Source organism: Corylus avellana, chromosome ca4, assembly GCF_901000735.1.
Source record: "Corylus avellana chromosome ca4, CavTom2PMs-1.0".
Taxonomy (NCBI): domain Eukaryota; kingdom Viridiplantae; phylum Streptophyta; class Magnoliopsida; order Fagales; family Betulaceae; genus Corylus; species Corylus avellana.
In genome coordinates, this window is record NC_081544.1 from 33,531,422 (window position 1) to 33,553,978 (window position 22,557).

At 35.9% G+C, this 22,557-nt stretch overlaps 1 protein-coding gene and 1 pseudogene across 1 annotated transcript; both read left to right on the top strand.

The window, feature by feature from the left end:
• Positions 1-10,027: 10,027 nt before the first annotated feature.
• Positions 10,028-12,638, top strand: LOC132178674 (WAT1-related protein At5g40210-like). Its single transcript, XM_059591164.1, has 7 exons — positions 10,028-10,297; positions 10,395-10,460; positions 10,588-10,701; positions 11,425-11,662; positions 11,760-11,921; positions 12,003-12,154; positions 12,243-12,638. The coding sequence occupies exons 1-7, from the start codon at positions 10,074-10,076 to the stop codon at positions 12,400-12,402; spliced, it is 1,116 nt and encodes a 371-aa protein (XP_059447147.1). The 5' UTR covers positions 10,028-10,073; the 3' UTR covers positions 12,403-12,638.
• A 2,256-nt stretch (positions 12,639-14,894) lies between these two features.
• Positions 14,895-22,265, top strand: LOC132178449 (uncharacterized; annotated as a pseudogene).
• Positions 22,266-22,557: the final 292 nt, after the last annotated feature.

The window sequence follows — 22,557 nt, forward strand, 5'->3', positions numbered from 1 at the left end:
TCCGTATCTATCTCCCCAGGCCCCAATTTATTCTTTTCCTTTTTCCTTTTCATTTTTTCCTGACACACTAAGGTATATATTAATTACACCTCTCATTATTTCAGTCCCAGGAGAAGAGCTTTAATTACCCACCACCTTCATTTATTCTGGCAATATAAAAGAACAAACTGCACAGCCTCCGGTTTTAACAGGAGCATGTTAAATTATTAGCCTGCACCAACATACTTGAGTAAAACATTTTACCACTGATAAATTCGTACGTGGCAGAGTTTCCCAGGATCCCGATGCCCAAAAGCTATAATATGACACTGTATTAATTAATTAGCCAAATTAATTCTAAAAATTTGAGCATGCATTATATCAACATCAACATCCAAAAGCTATAATATCAACATCAACATCAACACCAAAGAGTTTCCTATCACTTATCTGGATACCTTTAAGTGTCCAACTGTAACACATTTTGTTTATAACGTGCTTGTAATGTTATGGGCCCAGGAGCTGGAATCACCATAATACCATATCACTGACTTTGTGCATATCATGAAAATGCCTAACATTTTTGCCTGCAGGCATTCTGAACCAATGTTGTGGCTCTCATTCATCTTTCAATTTGACTCTCAAGTTGGATCATAATTTAACCAACCAATCCAACAAGGGTTTTTTTTTTTTCTTTCTAACCTGAAATATGTTACTGGGTTTTCATGAATAGTATATGTATATATTATGTTTTATATATAGTTTTAAGGTTCTCTGTCTCTCTGCCTGAGTTCATGATGAGTAAAAAGAAAGTTTAGAGCTCTCATTTCTCCACCCTGACATCAAGAAGTTTGACAGATCATCATGCACTCCCTTTGACCGTCTGTTAAAAAGACAGTCCTCTCAATTGCAAGATGTAATAAATGAATTTATTTTCTTTGTTTGTACACCAGCTTTTGCGACCTTAAATTTTTGATAGTGACAGACATTATTTTCTACTTGGCTTCTTCTGTCTAGATCTCTCTGTGTGTGTGAGAAAGAGAGAGAGAAAGAATTATAAATAAATATGAAGTGGGTTCTGTTATTTGATAATTAATAAAAGAGTTGGCGACAGAATCTGATGGTGGTGATGTAAGCAGAATGAGGGTGTTGGAGGTGCAATTTGATGAGGTTTGGATTTTATTGACGGTGGAAATGGACATATTTATTTTGGTTTTTTCTTCTTTTTAATAACGCTTCCAAGACTTTTATAATATTTGTGATGGAATTGGAGGAATTGGTATGGGAGGAAAGAATGGCACAAGAAGAGTCTTGGTCAAGACAACAGCTGCTGGCTAATGCCCCATCCCTTTCTAGCAATAAAGGAAGTGGAATCTCTGCTCTTCCCATCCCTTCCCAATGTCCCTTTTCATTTTGTAAATTCTCCAATCCAACAAACATCCAAAAATTATTGGTTTTCAAAAGCATGCATCTATAATGATATGGTGCCTTAAAATTATAAATTCAGAGCAAGCAAAATATCATCTCCTATCATTAAATAATTTCCTTGTCGTATTTGAAGTGGTTGATGCCTATTCTTCACATTCATTTTTTATTGGCTGATGTAGTGTATTTTAAGTGGTTAGCTTCTCATATCGGTCGTCACTTGAAAAACATTAAATTAATTGATATAAGATGAGTGTAAAGAGAAACATTATTATATGTAGTGATGATAGCTTGTTGGAAGGTAGAACAGCAAATCTCATTCCCCACCCCCATAAATTAAGCATAGTATTTTATGGAAAAAAAGGTTGGTACGGGAGCAAAGAATGGTAGAAGAGTGTAATTTAATATTGTTTTGGAATGTTTGAAATTGTGTTATATTCATATGATAGGTAGGGTTAGATTGCCTTTTTTTTTTTTTTTTTTTTTTGTCTTAATTAAAGAAACAGAAACACAAACAACAGCTCAGTTTACTTGGGTTTTGTTAGAAACCACAGTTGGCGATTAGGCAGGAATCTGTGATGTCCGAAGATCTAAATTTCAGTGTTTCTTGGAGTGATGAAATATCTTTTCCCACTTAACAAACATATGTTTTCACACATTTTCCCAAACGGCAACCTATGTCTTGGTAGGGCTTTTTTTTAATTTTTAATTTTCTTGGGTACGTGTGGATATATTATATATATCTACCAACGTATTTTGTTTATATATATATATATATATATATATATATTTGCATGCATGCATCTGTATGCTGTCATGGAATCATGCATGGGGGATGCAACTATTCCTTCCATGCTTGACATGACTCAAAAGTCAAAAGAAGTAAGGTATTAAAGCAATAAATAAATCAAGAGATTAATCTTACATGCATGGTTCAACATAGCTTTTCTTTCAAAAAAAAAAAAAAAAAAAAAGCTTTTTTTTTTTAATGCTAAATATTTAAAAAATAATAATGCTATTTAGTATGTCGTTATACAATTAGGAAGATGTGATAATGAAAATTAATTTTTAGATCAGCAAGAACTTATAAAAAGAAGAAAAAAAATAAATGACTAATTTTCATTGTCATATTATATTAGATAGTTGTATAACATTTTGCTGAATAAAATTTCTCTTAAAAAAAAAAAAAAAAGTAAAAAATTTTAAAATATATAATGAAAAATTGTTTTACCATATATTGTAAGTAATAGAAATGGTGACTAGTAAGGTAAATTTGGATTAAATGTCTAAAAAGGAAAAGATAATGACGAAAAGATTTTTCTCAACAGTCATCTCCTAGATTATCAATAGAGCTATATCTTCAAAAAAGGAATATATATATATATATATATATATATATATATATATATGGATTTGCTTTTATGTCAGGCCCTAGTTATGCTGTGCATATATCTTCCTTTGGCTTAGTTATACGCTGATGGTGGCATCATTTTTGCTGATTCCAGATATGAAAGGGGTTCAGATTTAAAAGTAAAAAAAGGCACCATTATGATTCATGAAAGAGCTGGATGCCACGACTTTCCATGGCTCTAGCTAGCTAGCTCTCACCAAGAACAAAGTGTAGGCCAGTAGGGTAAGCTGAGAAAAGAAAGAGATTTATGATAGATTTTTGAAACTTATCACACAAATTGGCCATGATTGGGATACCCTAGCTAGAGAGACAGATGGCCACAAGGAGATCGATCAGGGTGTAGGGTGGATGTAAGAGGTTGGTCAAATGCCTTTCAAATCTACAAGGCATCAAGTGAAGGCAATATTGCTGGTCACCATTTTAGCCCAAAAAAGCTTGTGTGCCCATCCAAGAAACAAAAGTAAAAAGCAGAAAAAGAAAGAAAGAAAGTCCTTTTTATTCACTTTTGGCTAACCTTTTGGTTGCTGTAAAACAGAGTTTTTTTTTTTTTTTTCTTTTTCTCAAAAACTTCAGTAGTCCTCGACTCCCACCCACACCAGCTTTTCCAAGTCATATCTATGTAGCAAAAAGGCCCCCACATTTGCTCAACATGGCACTAGGCATAACTAGGATTACCCTTTATTGAGGTCTGCATAGGTTTTCTTGTGTTAAACTAATGATTAAGAGTTTGTTTGAGATTATATTTGAGAAATAGAGATTTTAAGTTAAAAATAGCTTTTAGACAAAAACTTTATTTTTAAGCTTTTATCAAAAGTGTGTTTTGTCCATTTTTAGGCTTTTTGAACCCTTAAAAGCTTTTTTATTTTTTTACCAAACGAGTACTTTTTTCTTCAAACATACTTTTTTAGAATTAAAAAGCACTTTTAAAGCCCTCAAACGCAATTCCAAACAAGCTCTAAGTGATTAAATTTACATTTTCTTATCAGCTTAAGCTTTTAAGATAACTAGTAATTTAACATGATATCAGAGCCAAAAGCACTAGGATCGAACTTTAACTCCATCAATTCACCCTATTTAAATTCAATATTCCACATTAGTCTTAAACTTTTAGAATAACTGTTTTAACACCTTGCACATCACAACCATCCAATGTGTTGTGGGAGATGATGTACGGGATCCACCCAATTACCCTTATTGTGAATACAGATGTTCAACACAATCTCCATTCTCCACTAAAGCTTACAAGAATTTTGCCCATCTCTACGTCAACACCACCCCCATGCCATTCACTATCATCATCCGTCAACATCATAACAAAGCAGACCTGTGACCAACAACGACACAACTAGCTACTTCATGTTGGTCCACTTTCTTGCTGTAATCGCATGCTTAATTAAACCACCTAAGCTACCTTGGTTTACTTTCATTATCCTAGCTCGTACGTGTAATATATATATGTTTTGAATGACAAAACATATATATGCAGAGGTTAATGGAAACAAGCAAGCAAAAAGGGTTGCTAATTGTCTCTCATTTGGACATCAAAATCATAATTAGATGATAAGCAATATATGTAATATATGTTTAATCAGGAGATGGGTTGGGGTGGGGTGGGGAGCAGCTTTTGATGATGCTAGCTTCTTTTGCCAACAGAGTAAAGAAAGGGACTCACATTTAATCATAGAGAGAGGGAATATGCATCTACCGCTGTATGTGTGGTTGCAAGAAGACAACATGAGTGAGATATGCAGGGTACCAAGAGATCACACACATCACACACACCCCTTTTCTTTCCCCTAACTACCAACCACGGTATGTCTCTAACACTTTATAATTATTGCCTTCAAATTATCGTGCATATTGTTAAGCTCAATGTGCTGCTTTCAATCTAGTGTTCAGAAGCATTTCTGACCGATCTCTCTTTCTCTCTTTCATTTAGATTAAGAGATAAAATTAATATATATATATATATATATATATATATATATATTATTGCCTTCATTTTTCTCACTCCTCAAATTCTCTCCAACAATAACATTATTTTTTTCCTTTCTTGAACTTAATGACGGTGGCCGGGTTAGATTTTTTTATCTTCCGTCGTCAAAGGGATCATCAGGCCCAACGTCTTGGGCCTACGATTTCTCAAAGAGAGATGATATCAACGTGGTTTTTTTTTTCTTTTTCAGATTTTTACATTACAATTTACAAACGTGGTACATGCTACAGAAGAACTAGTACTCTCTTTCACGTTGGTGGGCCATGGCCCAAGGGCAATCGATTCCCCTGCATCATCATCCAATTTATGGGTCCTTTTTTTTTTTTTTTTTTTCGACCGTATATTATATTATATTTATTCATAATTTAATAAATTGAATTTCCAAGGAGTTTCCGTCCCACGGAACAAAGATACAAAAGGGCAGAATATGGTTGATTGGAACCCAGCGTTAGGGCACTATCAAAGAAACAGTAAATGAACCATGATGAGAGCAGAGCAGGGCCGGGGCCTGGCTAACAAGTACGGCAGTTGGCTAAGCTTTTCTTACTTAATTTATTTTGTAGTAGGAGTAGCAGCCAATGGGTTGGTGTTGTGTAGTCCCTCTCCATGGCTCTGCTACGTACGAGTCCAAAAATGCAGAGGGGGAGAAGTGAAGTGAAAGGAGGGTAATGGCTTCATCACCATGTACTTTTTAAAGCAGTCCCCCTCTGGAGGGACAAGTGCATCTTCTTCCACCTCTCCTGGCATGTTATTTCCACGGGTTTGAGAGTGACATCTCCCATACGTGGCACGCCCTGGTTGGCAAAGACCTTTCAACTACACAACACTAATAATCTTTTTTTTTTTTTTTTTTTTTATTGACATTGTTAGGCAGATTATTCAAAGTAGCCCTTCAACTTTTTCGAATTTGGACTCACACCCTTCTACTTTAATAAAATTATATTTGTTCTGATAAATAGTCCATCAGAGAAGATTTAGATGGAAGAAGAATGCTAGTTTTAATGCATCTGAAATGATTACTCTACTCCCATATCTTTCCAAATCTTCATAATGATAAGAAATTTCCAAATTGGCAATCTATCATTATGTGGAAGAAGAATATTGTCGATCCTGGATGAATGATGTTATAGTACTACGACTATAGTTTTAAAATTATATGCACGTTTTGTTTTTTAGCAAATCGAAAATCTGTTCCATACAGGTATACAACGCATTAGAGGACAAAGAATGTCCAAACCATATGGAAAATAGTAAATTTAATAGTTTAGTTAATACTTTAATTTTTTTTCACATGTGAAATTTTAATTGAAATTAGGATAGATGGTAGAGTAATGTTCGCATTCAAAATGTAACACTCCGATCCCGTGTTGAAATTATGAGTAGCTCACATAAAGAATACTTATAAGTGCTAATTACTTATTAGATGAAATTAGGCCTAGAAAAGTTTTAAATTAACTAGTTCTTTTGAGACAATAACACAAATGTGTGTCCGTCGTGTGGTTTATTGGGTTTGATCCCATTCCAACTGCTTTCTCACTTATTTTATGTTCTTCCCGAGGAAAAAAAATCCCTTCTGTTTGTAACGTCCTTTTCTTTGTTTAGTCTATTTGTTGTTTGCTTGGTCTCGGTTTAGAATGTACTTTAAATAATAATAATAATTTGTACAAACTTGGGGTAAAAGGTTTTTTTTTTTTTTTTAACGATTAGTTATATTCTAATAAACTTTGTTTTCAAATGGTAGTTCAATCAATTAGGGATCATGATTCATGAAACGTAAGTGACTAATTTAAATTTTTATTTTTCTTTTTTTATGTGAACATATAAAAATAAATAAATGTGTATTTCAATTATTGCCCTCAATTTCACCTGCTTGTTTCATCAGGCGCCACTAATTATCGTGTCCACTCACTTTACCATTTTGCTGGCAGACAAGAAGTGAAGGAATTATAGAGCAATTGGGTTATCTTCATTTTCTCTGCCTACCCATTGATCACAAGGTGCACAAGGACGACCTAATTGATGGAAGAGGGGTCGGTGGCTACCCTAATGATAGTGTACAAATTAAGGACAAGTACGTCATCTTCTACTTATTGAAGTAAAATGGGGGCATAATCCATGTGGTTCTGCTCTTTCAAGTACTAACCTGTCCTCAAATGATTTTTCATATTGATGTGTGCCCAAATCAACATCAAAGAAATGACTGGAATCACCTAATGAGTGCCTTCCAGAAGATCATAGTGTCCAAAAGCAATGGGCTCTTTTGTTTTTTTTTTTTGTTTTTTTAAATAAATAAATAAATCAAAGGGTGTTTTTTATGGTGTAATAAAAAGGTGAAAGTAGTTTGTGAGTATTTTTTATGATTATAAAGATCATCATAGTGTGCATAAGGATTTCGGCGATTATCAATTTCCTTCTTATCACTCTCAATCAAATTGAAGTGGATGTTGAAGATGCCCAATTTGCCAAGGAGGTGACCAAAGAGTGCTACACCAAGTGCTTTGATAAATATCGGCAAGTTGCAGATCTGTAGGCACATGAAATGCTTTGGCTTGAAGGTTTTCTTAGATCATGTGTCAATCAATCTTTATATATTTTGTTCGAGAATGAAATAATTGGTTCGGGACTATTTGGGTGGCTACCTTGTTATCACAATATAGCTAGGCCTATTATGGATGTGACACATTAAGATTTACCAATCAAAGTTTTAGCGAGTAATCTCACAACAAGTAGAGACCATAACTCTATATTCTACTTCAGCCAAAGACTATAACATTGGTGTTTGCTTCAAAGTCTTTAAGGAGAATACAAAACCCCGATATTCAAGTGTTTTTGCATTATTCCCGATTTGTATCACAAAATGAATGTAATTGAATATTGTTTGTGGCCAACAAAAAAATCCCTTGACCTAGTGAGAGCTTGATGCATCATAACAAACACATGTAAGTAAGATGTGTGTTGCTTTCCATAAACCGACTTAACACATATTGCATAGGCTAAATTTGGAACTTACCAACTAATCACCGATATAACAAGGGATTCATCCTAGTTTGGCACCAACAATGTATATATCTTCAAGTATCTCTAAGCATACTACCATTTGTGATAAGAATATCCTTTTGTCGAGCAACCCTCTTCAATACCCAAAAAGTACCGCCAATATAATTAATATTAGTTACATACACATGAATTGTTGTCTCTCATGAGATTAGATGAATTTATAACATGCTTTAATGAGAGTGAATATAGTTTTGCATACCATTGCCTTGGAATTAGGATCATCTATAGTTTATTTGAACTAAAAAATATCCAATTAGCTATATTTGAAGAGTATTTTTATCTCCTCAAAGTAAAAACGACAATAATACTCTTCGAATGAACTGAAGAGAATCTATTTCATTACCTTGACTCTTGTTCAAGGCCTAACAAGAATTTATTGAGTTTGCATGCAAACTGAGCAGATGACCATCCAACCAATATAAATAACTAGTATTTAGCGTCATTTTTTTCAAATTTCTATTTCATGCTACTTATACCTATCACTGGCCCTGGGCTTGCCACGAGGCTCAGGTGCATGTGGGCTTGGTTTTTGGTTCGGGTCCTGAGCGCAATGCAAGAGAAAGTTAGACTGAGGATGTGTATATTTCTTCGCTGTCCAGTAAGCCCATGGATTTGGCTTTCATCAACAACGCGCAGTTCTCTTCTGAAACGTATCTACATGAACTTCGGACTGTTAAATTGGATTTTGTTGGGCTTGCGGACCCCGTAATTGGTCCATTGATCACTTGACCCGAAATCCGGATCCCTTTCTTAGGCAGGCCCAATAATTGTTTTTGTAATCCCCGCACCGCACGAGGTAATTCATAATTGCCTACAAGAGTCGTTGCAACAGAAGAGTCTTCGACGAAAGTGGGCCACGTGGGCAATAGTTACCGCAAATCTGTTATAAAAAACGGCAAACATCAAGATGAGATTACTTTCATCTCCTCTCTTTTACACTCTTGCTCCCTAAAAAAAAAAGGAACCGGATTTTAGACAAGGGAGTATCCGGTTCAGGATATGATTTTGAAAGCTTACAAAATGGGACATGTGTTCCTTTAATAAAAAATAATAATAAAATATTATTTAATATTAAAAAAATTAATAAAAAAATAAAAAGTAGTTGGTCATTTTATCTTAACCATAGGAGGTAGCCGACTACTCCCATTTTAGCTAGGAGTCACCACTAAATTACTAATGGCTTGCCAAAGGTTGCTAAACCACCCTTAATAGCCAACCCATTATATATATATTTTTTTGTTTGGCCATTGGGGTGGCTGTACCACCCTCAAGAGTCATGAGGTGATTTCGGCCACTCCCATCAAAGACGTTTATTAATTTATTTTTTATTTTTTTAATATTAAATGATATTTTACTATTATTTTTTATTAATAAAATATATGTCCCATTTATGATTATAAGATTTTAAAAAAATCCTAATTATAAACTAGATACTCTCCCATCCAAAATCGACCGATGAGAATCCAATTCCCTAAAAAAAAATCTAAAAATTTATCCAATGTTAAAGGTTGTTTCATGTTTTGACACCGCCAGGCGCCAACAATCAATATATATTTTTTTTCTTTCTTAATTTCGTTAAAAATCTCATGTCTTCTTCACATTCCCTCACAAAGAAAAAAATTACAAGTCATTTTCAGGAAAAAAAAAAAAAAGGTAATTTAAAAAAACAAAAAAAACAAAAAGGTGACGTAGCTCCTGATCTCACCAATTTTGACCCTTGTGAGAGGTGTTTTGGGGTTTTGATAACGACTTCCCTGATAGGCTACTCCAAATCTCCAATCCAGCGATGCCGATAATAAATAGGCTTTGAGTCACACGTGTCACGTTTATAAACTCTCTCCTACAATTATTGGGCTTTTGGGTTAATGGGCTCGCCTGGATTTATTCTTCCGTTCACTTTCTTTTACATTATTTAAAAATTTTAAATAACATATTCCACCGTTAAATCTATAAATTTAACCGTACTGTAACATTCTCTCCATTTCGTGATTTATATTCTCCCCACGCATTTCCATATTCAATAATTAAATAGAATAATTAAAATCCCATGCATGCTTGGTGGAAAGGCGAATAATTGCAGCAACATTTGGACCACTCTTGGTCTCTATCGATCGTTGTCGTATTTAGACTTTTTAACTCTTTACATTCGTTTTATTTTTACAGCGCAGTGGAGTAGTAGATATTGCAGGAGCGTTTGTCCTGTTCATGACTCAACAAGCAGCGTTGCAGAGAGGGAGAGATAGAGAGAGAGAGATGAGGGGCTTAGGAGTAACAGCAGCCATGGTGGCGACACAGTTCGCCGACGTGGGCTTGAACACCATATTAAAAGCTGCCATGAGTAGAGAAGGGATGAGTAACTTTGTTTTTGTTGTTTACTCAAACGCCCTCGCCGTCCTCGTCCTTTTTGCAGCTTCCGTCATCGTTTACAGGTTCACATAATCATCTGATCCTACTTTTCTAACTCCACAACTATTACTTTACTGTACTGATCATCAACATTTTTTCTCTGGGTAATTTGATTTGCAGAAAAAGAAGTCTTCCTCCAGTAACTTCTTTAGTATTGTGTAAAATCTTTCTTCTTGGCCTGCTAAGGTACTTTTCCTGTATAATTGAGATTATAATTAGCAAGAAATAAATCCCAAATGGGTTTCTAATCTTTGGTCTGAGGGTATGCTCACACTAATTTATGATATATCATGATTTTTGGGGGGCTTTATAGTTGCTGTGTGCAGACCTTCATGTACGCTGGCATAGGGTACAGCTCTCCAACTTTATCCTCAGCAATAGTCGATTTGACCCCGGCTTTTACCTTCATGCTTGCCATCATCTCCAGGTGCGTCTCTTTCCCTCTGTTCCAAGTGCTAAGAGCCAAAACTACTCGAACCAGTCACCTATCAGAATGTGCCACATTTGTGCTGGTTCCATTTCTGTTTTTAACCCAAACATGGGGGTTATAATTCAGAATTTAGCAATCATAGACTTAGCTTTCTTTTCTCCCATTTTCACCCTCTCAAATGTGAAGGGTGCATATATATTATTGGGGTTTCCCTAATACATTTCAGTGCTAAAATAATCTTGTAGAACAATGTTGCTACTAAATTCACCATTTTCTATCGGTTTAAGCTAACCTGATATTGGAACAAAGGGCATGTGGTCAAACCTTGTCTTAACCATTTATCCCTCATTTCAATTACGATAGTTAATATGTTGTATAATCGGAGAATGTTAAAGTATTAATTAAATGATTAAATTCAACATTTCCTATTAGTTTAAGCTTTTGAGACAATTGGTGTGTTGCCTCTTGTAAACACTAATCAATACTAGCTTTAGTTATTAGATTCTACATTTAGTATTAAGGAATGAATTATAGAAAACATCATTTGAAGTCACAAGTAGCTTTAACATGGGGATAAAACACTAATGCGAATCCTCTTGAGGTTCCAATTAGATCAACCAGTGCAAACTTTTGAAGACATTATCTTTTCTGTAGACATGATTCACCAAGATTCTTCCAAAATATGTGGAAAACAAGGCTTTAATCTAATGGTGGTTGTAGGATGGAAAAGCTGGACTTGAGAGTCCAAAGCAGTCTGGCCAAGTGTATTGGAACCATAGTATCTATCTCAGGCGCATTGATTGTGACTTTATACAGAGGTCTGCCTCTGGCAAGTGTTGCCGCATCACCCAATAGTCAACCCAATGAGGTCCTTTTATCAGCGCAAACAAATTGGGTCCTTGGAGGCATTCTCCTAACATTTGGTAGCTTATGTCTTTCAACATTGTTTATTGTCCAGGTAAACCTTGTTTAAACATTCAAGTCACCTCTTAATGCTTTTCTTGCAGGCAATATATCTCAGAAAATTAACTTCATTTTTTTTTTACCATATCCAGACCCTGATTATAAGGGAGTGTCCTGCAGAGTTGATTGTAACACTCATTTGTTGCACTTTTGTGACCCTCCAATCTACCGCGATTGCTCTAATTGCAGAGATAGATAATCCAAACGCTTGGAGACTAGGGTCTAATATGGAGTTGATAGCCGTAGGGTACTCGGTAAGCATAGAGAAGATGATATGCTCTATATATTATAGGATCATAATTCTATCACTCATTATGGTTTGCTTTTTTCTCCAGGCTGTTTTGGTGGTAGCTGCACGAAGTGTTGCTGTTACATGGGCATGTCGCAAGAAGGGCCCTGTCTTTGTTGCATTGTTTAGCCCACTGGGGATTGTCATTGCAGTTGCCATGGGGATCCCTTTTCTTGGGGAGACTCTTTATCTTGGAAGGTATATTTTTTCAAAACTCAATGTATTGATTCTGTGAATTATTAAGGGATATTCCTAATTATTATGGTTCAATTTCATTCATGTGCAGTGTAATAGGAGCAGCTGTAATAGCTCTTGGGTTTTATGCTGTGATATGGGGGCAAGCCCAAGAAGAGAAGACGATTGGAAACAGGGGAGTTTGTTGCTCTGACTCTGAGTCATCTTCTTCTAAAGTTCCTCTTTTGCAAAACAAAGGCTTGGACATCTAGGACTCTTTTGCACAAGAACAGTGACAGTAAGAATGATAAACCCTGAATGTATAGATACATTAGCGCACCCTGCTAGTTGATATTACTCTTCAGCATGAGTTCAACCCTAAAACTGCTAGAGCCTAGAGGTAGCTTAAACTTCCTGCATGTTTATGTATATTATAAAGAAGTTCTCATTATCCAATACGTTACCACTATCACATGCAATTGCTCTATATATTTGGTGAGTTTTCCTCTGCGTAGCGTTTTGATATAATATAATGGTAAAAATAATTATAAGTATTCTGAGTTTGTTAATGTTGGGATGTGGGACAATGGCCCAAAGGCCCAATTTCAATATGTCAACTCTCAAGCCCAAGGCTTATTTAGTGTTCGAGATTTAATGCCAAGCCTTGAGATAATCAAACCAATAAATTCATGATCGGAGGTCGCCCCCTCCAGAAGGTTAACGATCCCAGAACGTGACTGACTAAGGATCAAGTCTTTTCCTCATTACCCATATCAATTGTTAGATATTTATCTCTGTCAGCTAAATGTCTACAATGCAATTAATTCATCGCTTCTCGAGTCCTTAAACTTCAATGAAAGCATATGTCATATCATACCGATTCATCTTCGAGTTTCACCTATAGTCTTACACAAGAGGTACGAAGAACGTTTTTTTGCCAACGCGTGGTACCTAGTCACATCCATGGACAACTCACACCCCTAGTCTCGGGATTTGTGGGGATAGGGAATTAGTCTCAATAAAAACTAGTTTTTATAAATAAGCACAAATGGGATTGAGCGAATTATTTTTAGAGAATGATCAAACCAAGTGAATTTTCCTTGGCAACATTAAATCAAATGAAACGACCTCTTCTCATCCAAGTTGGCTTTTAAGAGGTTATCAATATCAATCTTAATAATATTAAACAAAATCTACTAACGCGTGGACGCTCCTCACTGGCGCGTGGCCTCTCCGGATCATGGTTACACCATCCTCTGCCACTTCTGCATCTGTTTTTTGGTGTTTTGATGTTTTTCTGTTGCTTTTCCACAGCTCCTTTTACGTTTTGCTGCCTTTTTTGTGTTGTTTGGGTTACCAACTCCTAGCCTTTTTGTAGACTGATTTGAAAGTCGAGACTTTTGTGATCAGTGTGTTTTCCTCGTCAATAGATCTTGCTCGGTTTTTGGCAATGCTTCCCCTGCAACAACCACTTAACAATGGTGGTTTCTTTTACCGCATGAAGCTTTTAACGAAGCCCTTTTGCGTTTGTATACCATTTCGTGCGGCTCTTAGAGAGGGCCGAATCATTTTTGAATCTATTGTCTACCATTTGTTTTCATTACTATATTTGTATTGCCTTTTTCGTTTGAGTTTTGTTGTTGGGAGTCCACCATGTTTCATTTGTATTTATTCCTCTAATCCATATCCCATTATTGAATACTTTTTTAAAAAAACAAGAAAGAAAAAAAAAAAAACAAAATCTACTGACGTTGCTCCTGATCTCACCAATTTTAACTTTTAGAGAGGTGTATTGGGGTTTTGATTAATGAATGGCCTGATAGCTGATTGCAATTTTTTTTTTTGGATGAAGTTCACTGATTGTTATCAATTAAGTCAAAGGAATCAATTAATTCAATCAAACTGTGGGGTTTTTTAATTTCTTTTTTCCTTTTTTAAATTTTAATTTTATAAATGAAGCATTTTGGTCGATTTTGTTTCTTAGTTAAGATTTTCTATTAAATCTTAGAGTCTATTTGGGATTGCGTTTGTAAAATAGAGATTTTAAGTCAAAAAAAAAAAGGTCTTTGGGCAAAAACGTTATTTTTAAGCTTTTATCAAAAGTGTGTTTTGGTCATTTTGGACTTTTTGGACTCCTTAAAAACACTTTTAATTTTTGTACTAAACGAGCACTATTTTTTTTTAAACGGACTTTTTGAGTGTTAAAAGTACTTTTAGATCTTTCAAACGCAATCCCGAATAGACCGTTAGTAGAGAAGGGATAAATAAAACCGTTTACTAGATTAGAATCCTAAATTGTAAATTTTTAAATTTTAAGAAAGAAATTAAAAGCTAGGCGAAAATTTGAGAAAAATAAGTAAAATTTTCCCAAAATTTTATTCTTCATAAAGAGGTTCATAGTTTGAGAAAAGATTGAAGAGATGGACTCTCTCTTGAATGAGATGTGAAATGGGTCTCCACAAACTCACTGTGGTTTTTTTTTTTTTTTGAGGTAAGAGTCCTCACTTTTGTTTGTTTCTTTTTTAGAAATATTGTACAAATAGGACCAATTCTACTAGCTTAGGGAAAAGAAAGAAAAGGACCAATCCTAAACAAAATCCCCCATCAAACAAGTGGCATTAGAGTGTTATCATAGGATAAATAATTATGACAACTTTGCCACAAAAATATCTTTTCTTTTTTTATTTTATTTTTGACGATCACAAAAACATGGGTAATATAGTCATTCCGGTGATAAATCACTTATTGAGGTCATGTCCGAATTGATGCCGTGTCTCATTCGATGTCATGTCTTAAAACCTGCAAAGGATCGGAGACTTATGAGTGATTCAGGGCGGTGGGTTCGTCTTCCCCGACGGACGAATTCTCTGTCACCTAACGGCGAACACTCGTACGGTAAGGGCCTTACGTTCGTTAGTCCTTACAACTTGAATTGAGATTGAAAAGAAAATTGCAAATAAATGGAGGATACGTTTTTTTTAATAAAATGGAGGATAATTAAAAAAATGATAATAATGGCTTTACATCAGATAAAGAGCTTGTCACCCTCCTTTGTTGCCTTGTCAGCCTCCTTGTCGCCCTCTAAAAGTCCGTACTCTTATATATGCAAGTCCACGCGCCGGCCCATCAGAATTGTGTTTAGCGGTTGAGAGCCAGATCGAAGGGCGTTCGTAGAGCACAGAATGTGGGGTTCCGGCGTAACAGCGGCCATAGTGACGATGGAGTGCTTGGATGTAGGCTTGAACACTCTTGGCAAAGCTGCTATGACGAGAGGGATGAGTGACTTCGTGTTTGTTACCTACTCCAATGCCCTCGCCGCCTTCTTTCTTCTCCTTTATTCCTTCATCGTTTACAGGTTAATTAATTTACTCCAACAATATTTCACCACGCTTTTCTTCTCTCTCTCTCTCTCTCGTATTTTCTCCTTAATTATCTTACTGATTGACAGAAACAAGCCTCGTCCTGCTCTTACATGCGGCATGATCGGCGGAGTGTTTGTTATTGCCCTGCTCAGGTACGTAAGACAGTACATATACTTTAATACATATATACTTCTCCTCTTGAATTTAGTTATTTTGTTGGCAAATATTGCATGCCTTTCTGGGTCTAATTGCCTGCTTATCTGTTTATGTGTTGCAGTTGTAGTGTACAAATGCTTAAAGCTTTTGGGATTGGTTACAGCTCTCCCACTTTGGCCTCTATTATGTCTGATCTTCTTCCAGCTTATACTTCTATTCTTGCAATCATCTTCGGGTGCGCTTCTTAATTAATTCCCCTGTCTTCTCTGTCTCTCTGTCTCTGTCTCTCTCTGAAAATGGGGATTTATTTATGAGGCTTATTCAAATGGGTTTTAGGTTTGAAAAACTAGACTTGAGAGTTCGAAGCAGTCAGGTGAGATGTGGTGGCATCATTGTATCAGTCACAGGGGCATTCATTGTTACTCTATACAAAGGCCTACCAATTACACTTGTTTCATTACCTAAGAAAGTCAGTGCTGCTCAACTTCTTTCACCGACGCAATCAAATTGGGTCCTGGGGGCCTTTCTCCTGGCGTCTTATACCTTTTGCCTTGCAGTTATGTTACTTGTACAGGTAAATCATATGTAAACATGATAAAACATCCATAGCAGCTACATATTTGTTGTCTTTCTCTCATATATTAGCGTTAATCTTTGATTTTTTTTTTTTTATTTGAAGTGACGGGTTGTAAGGGACTACCCTGGGGAGGTGGTCACAGTCGCACTCCTTCGCAATATCTTTGTGACCATCCTATCTGCCATCATCTCCCTCATTGCAGAGAAAGACCCAAATGCTTGGAAATTGAGCCTCAATATGGAATTAATGGCTATAGGCTATTCGGTATGCAAAAGGCTAGGATGGATTTCTGATCCTGACCATCACAGTAGCTCAATGTTAATTAACTTCCCACATACGGCTTAATCTGCAGGCACTGTTTGGAAATACAATTCGACTCAGTGTTCATTTATGGGCAATAAGAAAGAAAGGGCCTGTTTTTGTTGCCATGTTTAAGCCACTTGGTATAGTCATTGCCGTTATCATGGGAGTTACTTTTCTTGGGGATACACTTTATCTTGGAAGGTATGTTTTTCTGTGTCTTTCATCTTTGTCAACCCTCATTTCTATAGAGCTATTTGAATTGTATGCAATTCTAACCACAAACCAAATTGTCGGAATCCTTATCCTTCTCTGCCATGGAGTAAAAAGTTCACACAACATCTTTTGTGTCTGTTGAATACGAGGAACTACTAATGGTAGTTCAACTTGAATGGTGTGCAGTGCGATTGGAGCGGCTACAATAGTTGTTGGGTTTTATGCTGCGGTATGGGGGCAAGCCCAAGAAAAGAAGATGGTTAAAGACTGTCCAACTAGTAGCCATGAGTCATCTTCTCCTAGAGTCCCTCTTCTGCAGAACAAAAGCACGCAAGTATAGAATTCCAAACTAGCTTAAAGCCTTCTTATTGCTGTTGACAACATTAGCTTAAGAAACTGCATTTTTGTAACTAAAAACATTTTGCTCGCTGAAATCTATCAATATGTAGATAATTATTATTCCGTCATTTTGGATTTTTTTTTTATTTTTTATTTTTTATTTTTAAGAAAAAATTATTTATAAATAATTTCATATTCCTTTATTTTATCATTATCTTCTTTAGAAACTAAACTCCCTTTTACTTAAAGCCTATTTCACCCATATTCTGTTTCATGATCATGGAATCATTTTTCCTTGAAGGGTTTGTAGAACTGCCATACAAGCATGACCTAAATCAAGAGCTTTTGAATCTCAAATCCAAATGGGACGTGTGACATTATAAACTTTTTTTTAAAGTTTGATATACTCAATTGATAATTTTTTTTTAACTTTAGAGGGATAATTACAAAAGTGATAAAAATTCAAGAATTTGGGTGAAGTTTTTCCTTAAAAGAAATTTTTGATCTAAGAGGGTGAGTTACCTACTTGTTTACATGAGTCCTAATTGACTATAGGGCTTAGAAAGATTTCCAAAAATTTTGGTGGGCCATGGCCCACAAGCCCTAACCTATTAGGATAAGGATTGGCTACAATTGGGTCATCCAATTCATTGACCAAATTGCAATCAATGGTAGGGGACAGGGCTCCCCACTAAATCTCCTCCAATTACTTAAAATTTGAGATTTTTATATTAAGAAATTATGGCCTTTCATTAAATCTGATGGTCTATACTACTTCGGTAATTAAAATAGATAGCTTGTAAATTTACTATACTATTTGGTAAAACAAAAGCAGTTTAAAATCAAAATTAATTGCCTTGATTATACAAAAGTTGTTGATATTTTATAGACCATCATATTTAATAAATGATCACAATTTTATAACATGAGAATTTTCAATTTTGAGTAATTGGAGGGGATCTTAATCCCCTTCTTTGTGGTGTTGTTTAAATTGATTACAATTCAATTAGCAAATTGCAGCCTATTCCAAACAGACTTATTAGGTATTTTTGATTATGTTAAAGTATTGATTAAATTATTAAATCTACATATTTTTATCAATTTAAACTTTTAAAACAAATTATAATTTAATATAGTGTCAGAACAAGATGTCACAAATTCAAACCTTAACTCTATAATTTATTCTCATTTAAATAAAACATTTTACGTGTTATACCTTACCTATTAAAATATCTATTAAATAATTAAATTTACCAACTTTCCTACAAATTTGGATTGTCTTTTACTGGATCTCCTCGTTGCAGGTATAAAGGTAGGCGTGTCAGGGGAGGAGGGATGCCCGTTACCTGCATCCCTCCTCCCCTCGACCTCTCCGCCCCGGGTGCTAGTATTTTACTTGATGTCCCTAGTCCCGGTGCCCCCTGCCTCTCCTTTCCCCCTCTGCTTTTTCTCTGTTTTTTGCCTTTTGTCTTGCCGTTCCCCCAGCCGCTTTCTTCCCCGCCATCTCCATCTGCAGCGTTCCCTGCTTGGGTTGAAACGGGTTGGGTGCTGAATCGGCTTGCCATCGACCAATCCTCCATCCTCTCTGTGGGTATTACTTTTGAGGGTTTTCACTCAAACTCTCCCCCTCCCTGTTTGTTTGTGTGTGCTGCTGATCTCCTCCAAGCCCGTTTCGCAGCTCACCGCTCGCTGTCGGGTCTTTTCACGCGCCCCTCCTGTGCCAAGCTTTTTGTGCCACCTTCCGCGGTGGTTTCCGGCCAGCTCGCGATCGGCATCCTCCAGCTGCCGCAACCCGCTTTTCTGTTTTTTTTTTTCGCATTTATTTCCCTACTTTTTTGTTTTTATGTAATTTCTTTTCCTGCATTTGTTTTACTGTTTCCTTTATTTCCCTGTATGATTTTTTTTTTTTTGCTTGTAATAAGGCTCTTTCCTCCTGCTTCGTTGCACTCGGTTTCTGCCCGTTATTACTGGTCCAAACCCTTGGGCTGTGGATGTGAACTTTATCTTGGCCTTCGGGTCGAGGAGGATGAGTATATGTTTGGGGGTTTTGCTCTCAAGGCCGAGGAATAAGCGTTACCTATGCATTAGATGGTGTCTGTTTGATGCAGATTTGATTTTTAAATCTGATGATTAGTCATAGGTTAGCAGATGCTGTGTTATGGTTGATTTGATCTGTTGTTGATGATTGTATTTTTAGCTTCGGCTACGATTTGTTTCAGAGCTTTTTGCTCTGTTTATAAAAGCTTTATGCTTACGACTTTTATTAATGAATGAGTATGATATGTTTTAAAAAAAAATAAAGGTAGGCGTGTCGTGCTTTTGGTGTTTTTTGTTTTGTATTTCTCATTAGAAAAAACAAAAAACAAAAACCATAATACAAAAGATGATCAAAAGTCACCATCCTTCCACCCCACTACAGTGACTGACAGCTGAAGTTTCTGACCCACAAAAAGAAAAAAGAGTCTCATGGGAATGAATCATAGGAGGGAAGGGCGAAAAGAGTGAGGTGGTGTAGTATGGGGTTCGAGGATTCACTGCCTTTTTTGGGGATGTTAATGGTGATTTTGATTCAAGTTGGCAATCTGGAAGTAAGCAAAGCAGCCATGTCCGCCGGGATGAACAAATATACCCTTGCTGTATATTCCAATGCCCTCTCGACCCTCGTCTTTCTCCCACTTTCCTGCATCTGCTGCAGGTCGTTTTCTCTCTATCTTCTTCTCTCTCCATACACGTCCACACCGTTTTCCTTCCTGTATTGAAGTAAATTTAATTTTTCCTCTTTCCTTTTTTTTTTTTTTTTCATAATGTTCTTTTGACTTCTGACCAGGTCACAGCGTCCTCCTCCAGTAACTTTTTCTGTTCTTTGCCGGATTTTCTTGCTTTCCCTGATTGGGTTGGTAACATCCATTATCCATACATATGCAATCATATTGATTAATTTGTTAGTTTTGCTTATATTTTGTCTCAAAAAATTGAGCAGCAAAAAGGTTACCTGTTTTAGATTTCATTTGGATTATGTTGATTATAGTTTTACAAAGAGAGAGAGAGAGAGAGAGAGAGAGAGAGGGAGTTTTGATTTTTGTTAAATTTTATAACAGATGTTCCGGACAGATATTAGAGTATGCTGGTATACAGTACAGCTCTCCCACGCTTTGTACAGCCATGCTCAACCTTATTCCAGCTTTTACCTTCATGCTTGCCATTATTTTCAGGTCCCCTCTTCTTATTTCTGATTCTCAAAATGAATGAATAAGAACTGCCTTATTTGTCCAAATAGAAAAAACAGAAGGGAAATACACAATTGAATTACCATTTTGGTTCTTTAGATTGTTGAATCCATATGTCACTAATGGCCTCATATATGAAAAGTAAGTGGAAAAATGCACAGGATGAATGGATTTGATCATTTCTGAAACCAAGCTTGTTCTTTGCTGTCAAATTGGCCAAGTTCAATTTTCAACTGGATCCATCTGCAGATGCTGAAGTTGTGCACAATCAAGCTTTTAAATGGGGCTAAAATCAGATCGATGCACTTTAATCTTTAGATAAGCAAGTAGTGTGCTTCTTGATTGCAAAATAGCGAGCCTTAATTGGCTATGTAAGAATTAGGTACATTCTTTTGACTGCTACTGAAATTCCTGCGTTATTTCAATTGGTTGGCTTTTTAGGATGGAAAAACTAGAGTGGAGTAGCTCAAGCAGTCAGGCTAAACTTCTGGGTACCATAGTATCAATCACAGGAGCATCTGTTGTGACATTCTACAAGGGCCCACCAATTCTGATGACACCTTCTTCTAGTCAACTTCTTCTGTCACCACAATCAAGCTGGATCCTTGGAGGCATTTTGCTCACAGCTGATGCTTTCAGCTACTCTGCATGGTTTTTAGTGCAGGTAGATTAATTGTCCTTGTATAAAGTTGGAAAATGACATTAATTTGCAAGTTATGAGTATTTATCATTTTTGTGGGATGTTTGCAGGCAACAATCCTTAAAATCTACCCAGCAGTGCTTGTCATATTATTTCACATGTTCTTGTACTACACCATTTTGTCTGCAGTATTCACTCTGATTTTTGTCAGAGACCCAGATGCTTGGAGGTTAAGGCTTGACATGGGTTTGGTTGCTATATTATACACAGTAAGCAGATAGCAAACCTTATCTTTTATTTTAATTCCAAAACTCCAAAATTGTTATAAAGTTGGAACCTTTTAGAATGGTGAGCTTCATCATTTACCTTAAACCAAATCAAATCTGTTGTGGCAGTGAGAAATCCAAACGAAACAGCACAATTGCACATTGAGGATACATGTATTATGATCTTTTATACCAATTTCCTGGAGAAAAAACTTCACTGGGGCTAACATTGCTCAAGATTTTATCTCTTAATCAAGCTACTTTTAAGTGACATGAACTTCAATTTGTCAAATGAAGGGAGTTGTTTCCTCTGTGTTGCGTGGTAGCTTGTCTACATGGTGCCTGTCGAGGACTGGACCATTCTTTTGTTCTATGTTCAAGCCTGTGGCGATTATCTTTTCTGTTGTCATGGATGTCTTTTTAGGAGATGTTCTCTGTATTGGAAGGTAACACTGATTAAAGTTAAAAGTCTTTTCAATTCTTTTTCGTTTATGCTTTGCTCACTTACAAGCTGGTCACTCATCACTATTTACTTCATTACAACTGGTTATATCATTTAGAAAAATGTTTAGGGTGGTACTACAACTTGTACTATCACTCCTTACAAACTAACGGAGCAGTCCATGCAGTATTGTCATGTTATCCACAATCAAATTTAATTGTTTGTGTTTGACGTGGTAAGCATCATATGAACTTTGAGATAATTTATAATAAACTTATTATAAAAGCAATAATATTTATAACAGCACACTTTTTTTATTTTTTATTTTTTATCTTGAAAATTGATTGTTATTAATCCTCTTAACTTGTTGCAGTGTGATTGGAGCAGCAATAACTGTAGTTGGATTTTATGCTGTAATGTGGGGGAAAGCCAATGAAGAAAAGGTGTACAAAGACATTGGGGTAGAGAGTTTTGGATCATCCAGCAAAAAGGACCCTTTGTTGCAAAACATAGTAGAAGAAATGTAAATGCCCTGTATAGTGATTTATATGAATTATACTTCATGGAAAATAAACGATTATACACGGCTTGTTTTCTTCCATTTGACCCAGATCATTCGCTTCAGTGACTTGAATTGAGAACTATAGACTATTCTCATGTTCATAAGCCTAAGACTAAACTATACATCTATAAATGTGAAAACTAGAAAATGAGTGAAAGGAGGATGGAATCAGGTTGAAATATATGTTTCACCAACAGAGAAAAATGGAAGAAGATAAAAAGGAGTAATCCTTTATCTGGGTAGACAACCTTAAGAGTATCTAGCTCGAGTTGGATGTCCTACATGTGACAAACAGGTAAAAGGTGGACTATTGATAATTGTCCATCCATTTCTACGAGCC

Coding starts and splice junctions, on each gene's coding strand:
- LOC132178674 (XM_059591164.1), top strand. CDS start 10,074: ATGACTCAACAAGCAGCGTTGCAGAGAGGGAGAGATAGAGAGAGAGAG. Junction 10,461..10,587: donor TTTCTTCTTGGCCTGCTAAG/GTACTTTTCCTG, acceptor GGGGCTTTATAG/TTGCTGTGTGCAGACCTTCA. Junction 11,663..11,759: donor CAACATTGTTTATTGTCCAG/GTAAACCTTGTT, acceptor TACCATATCCAG/ACCCTGATTATAAGGGAGTG.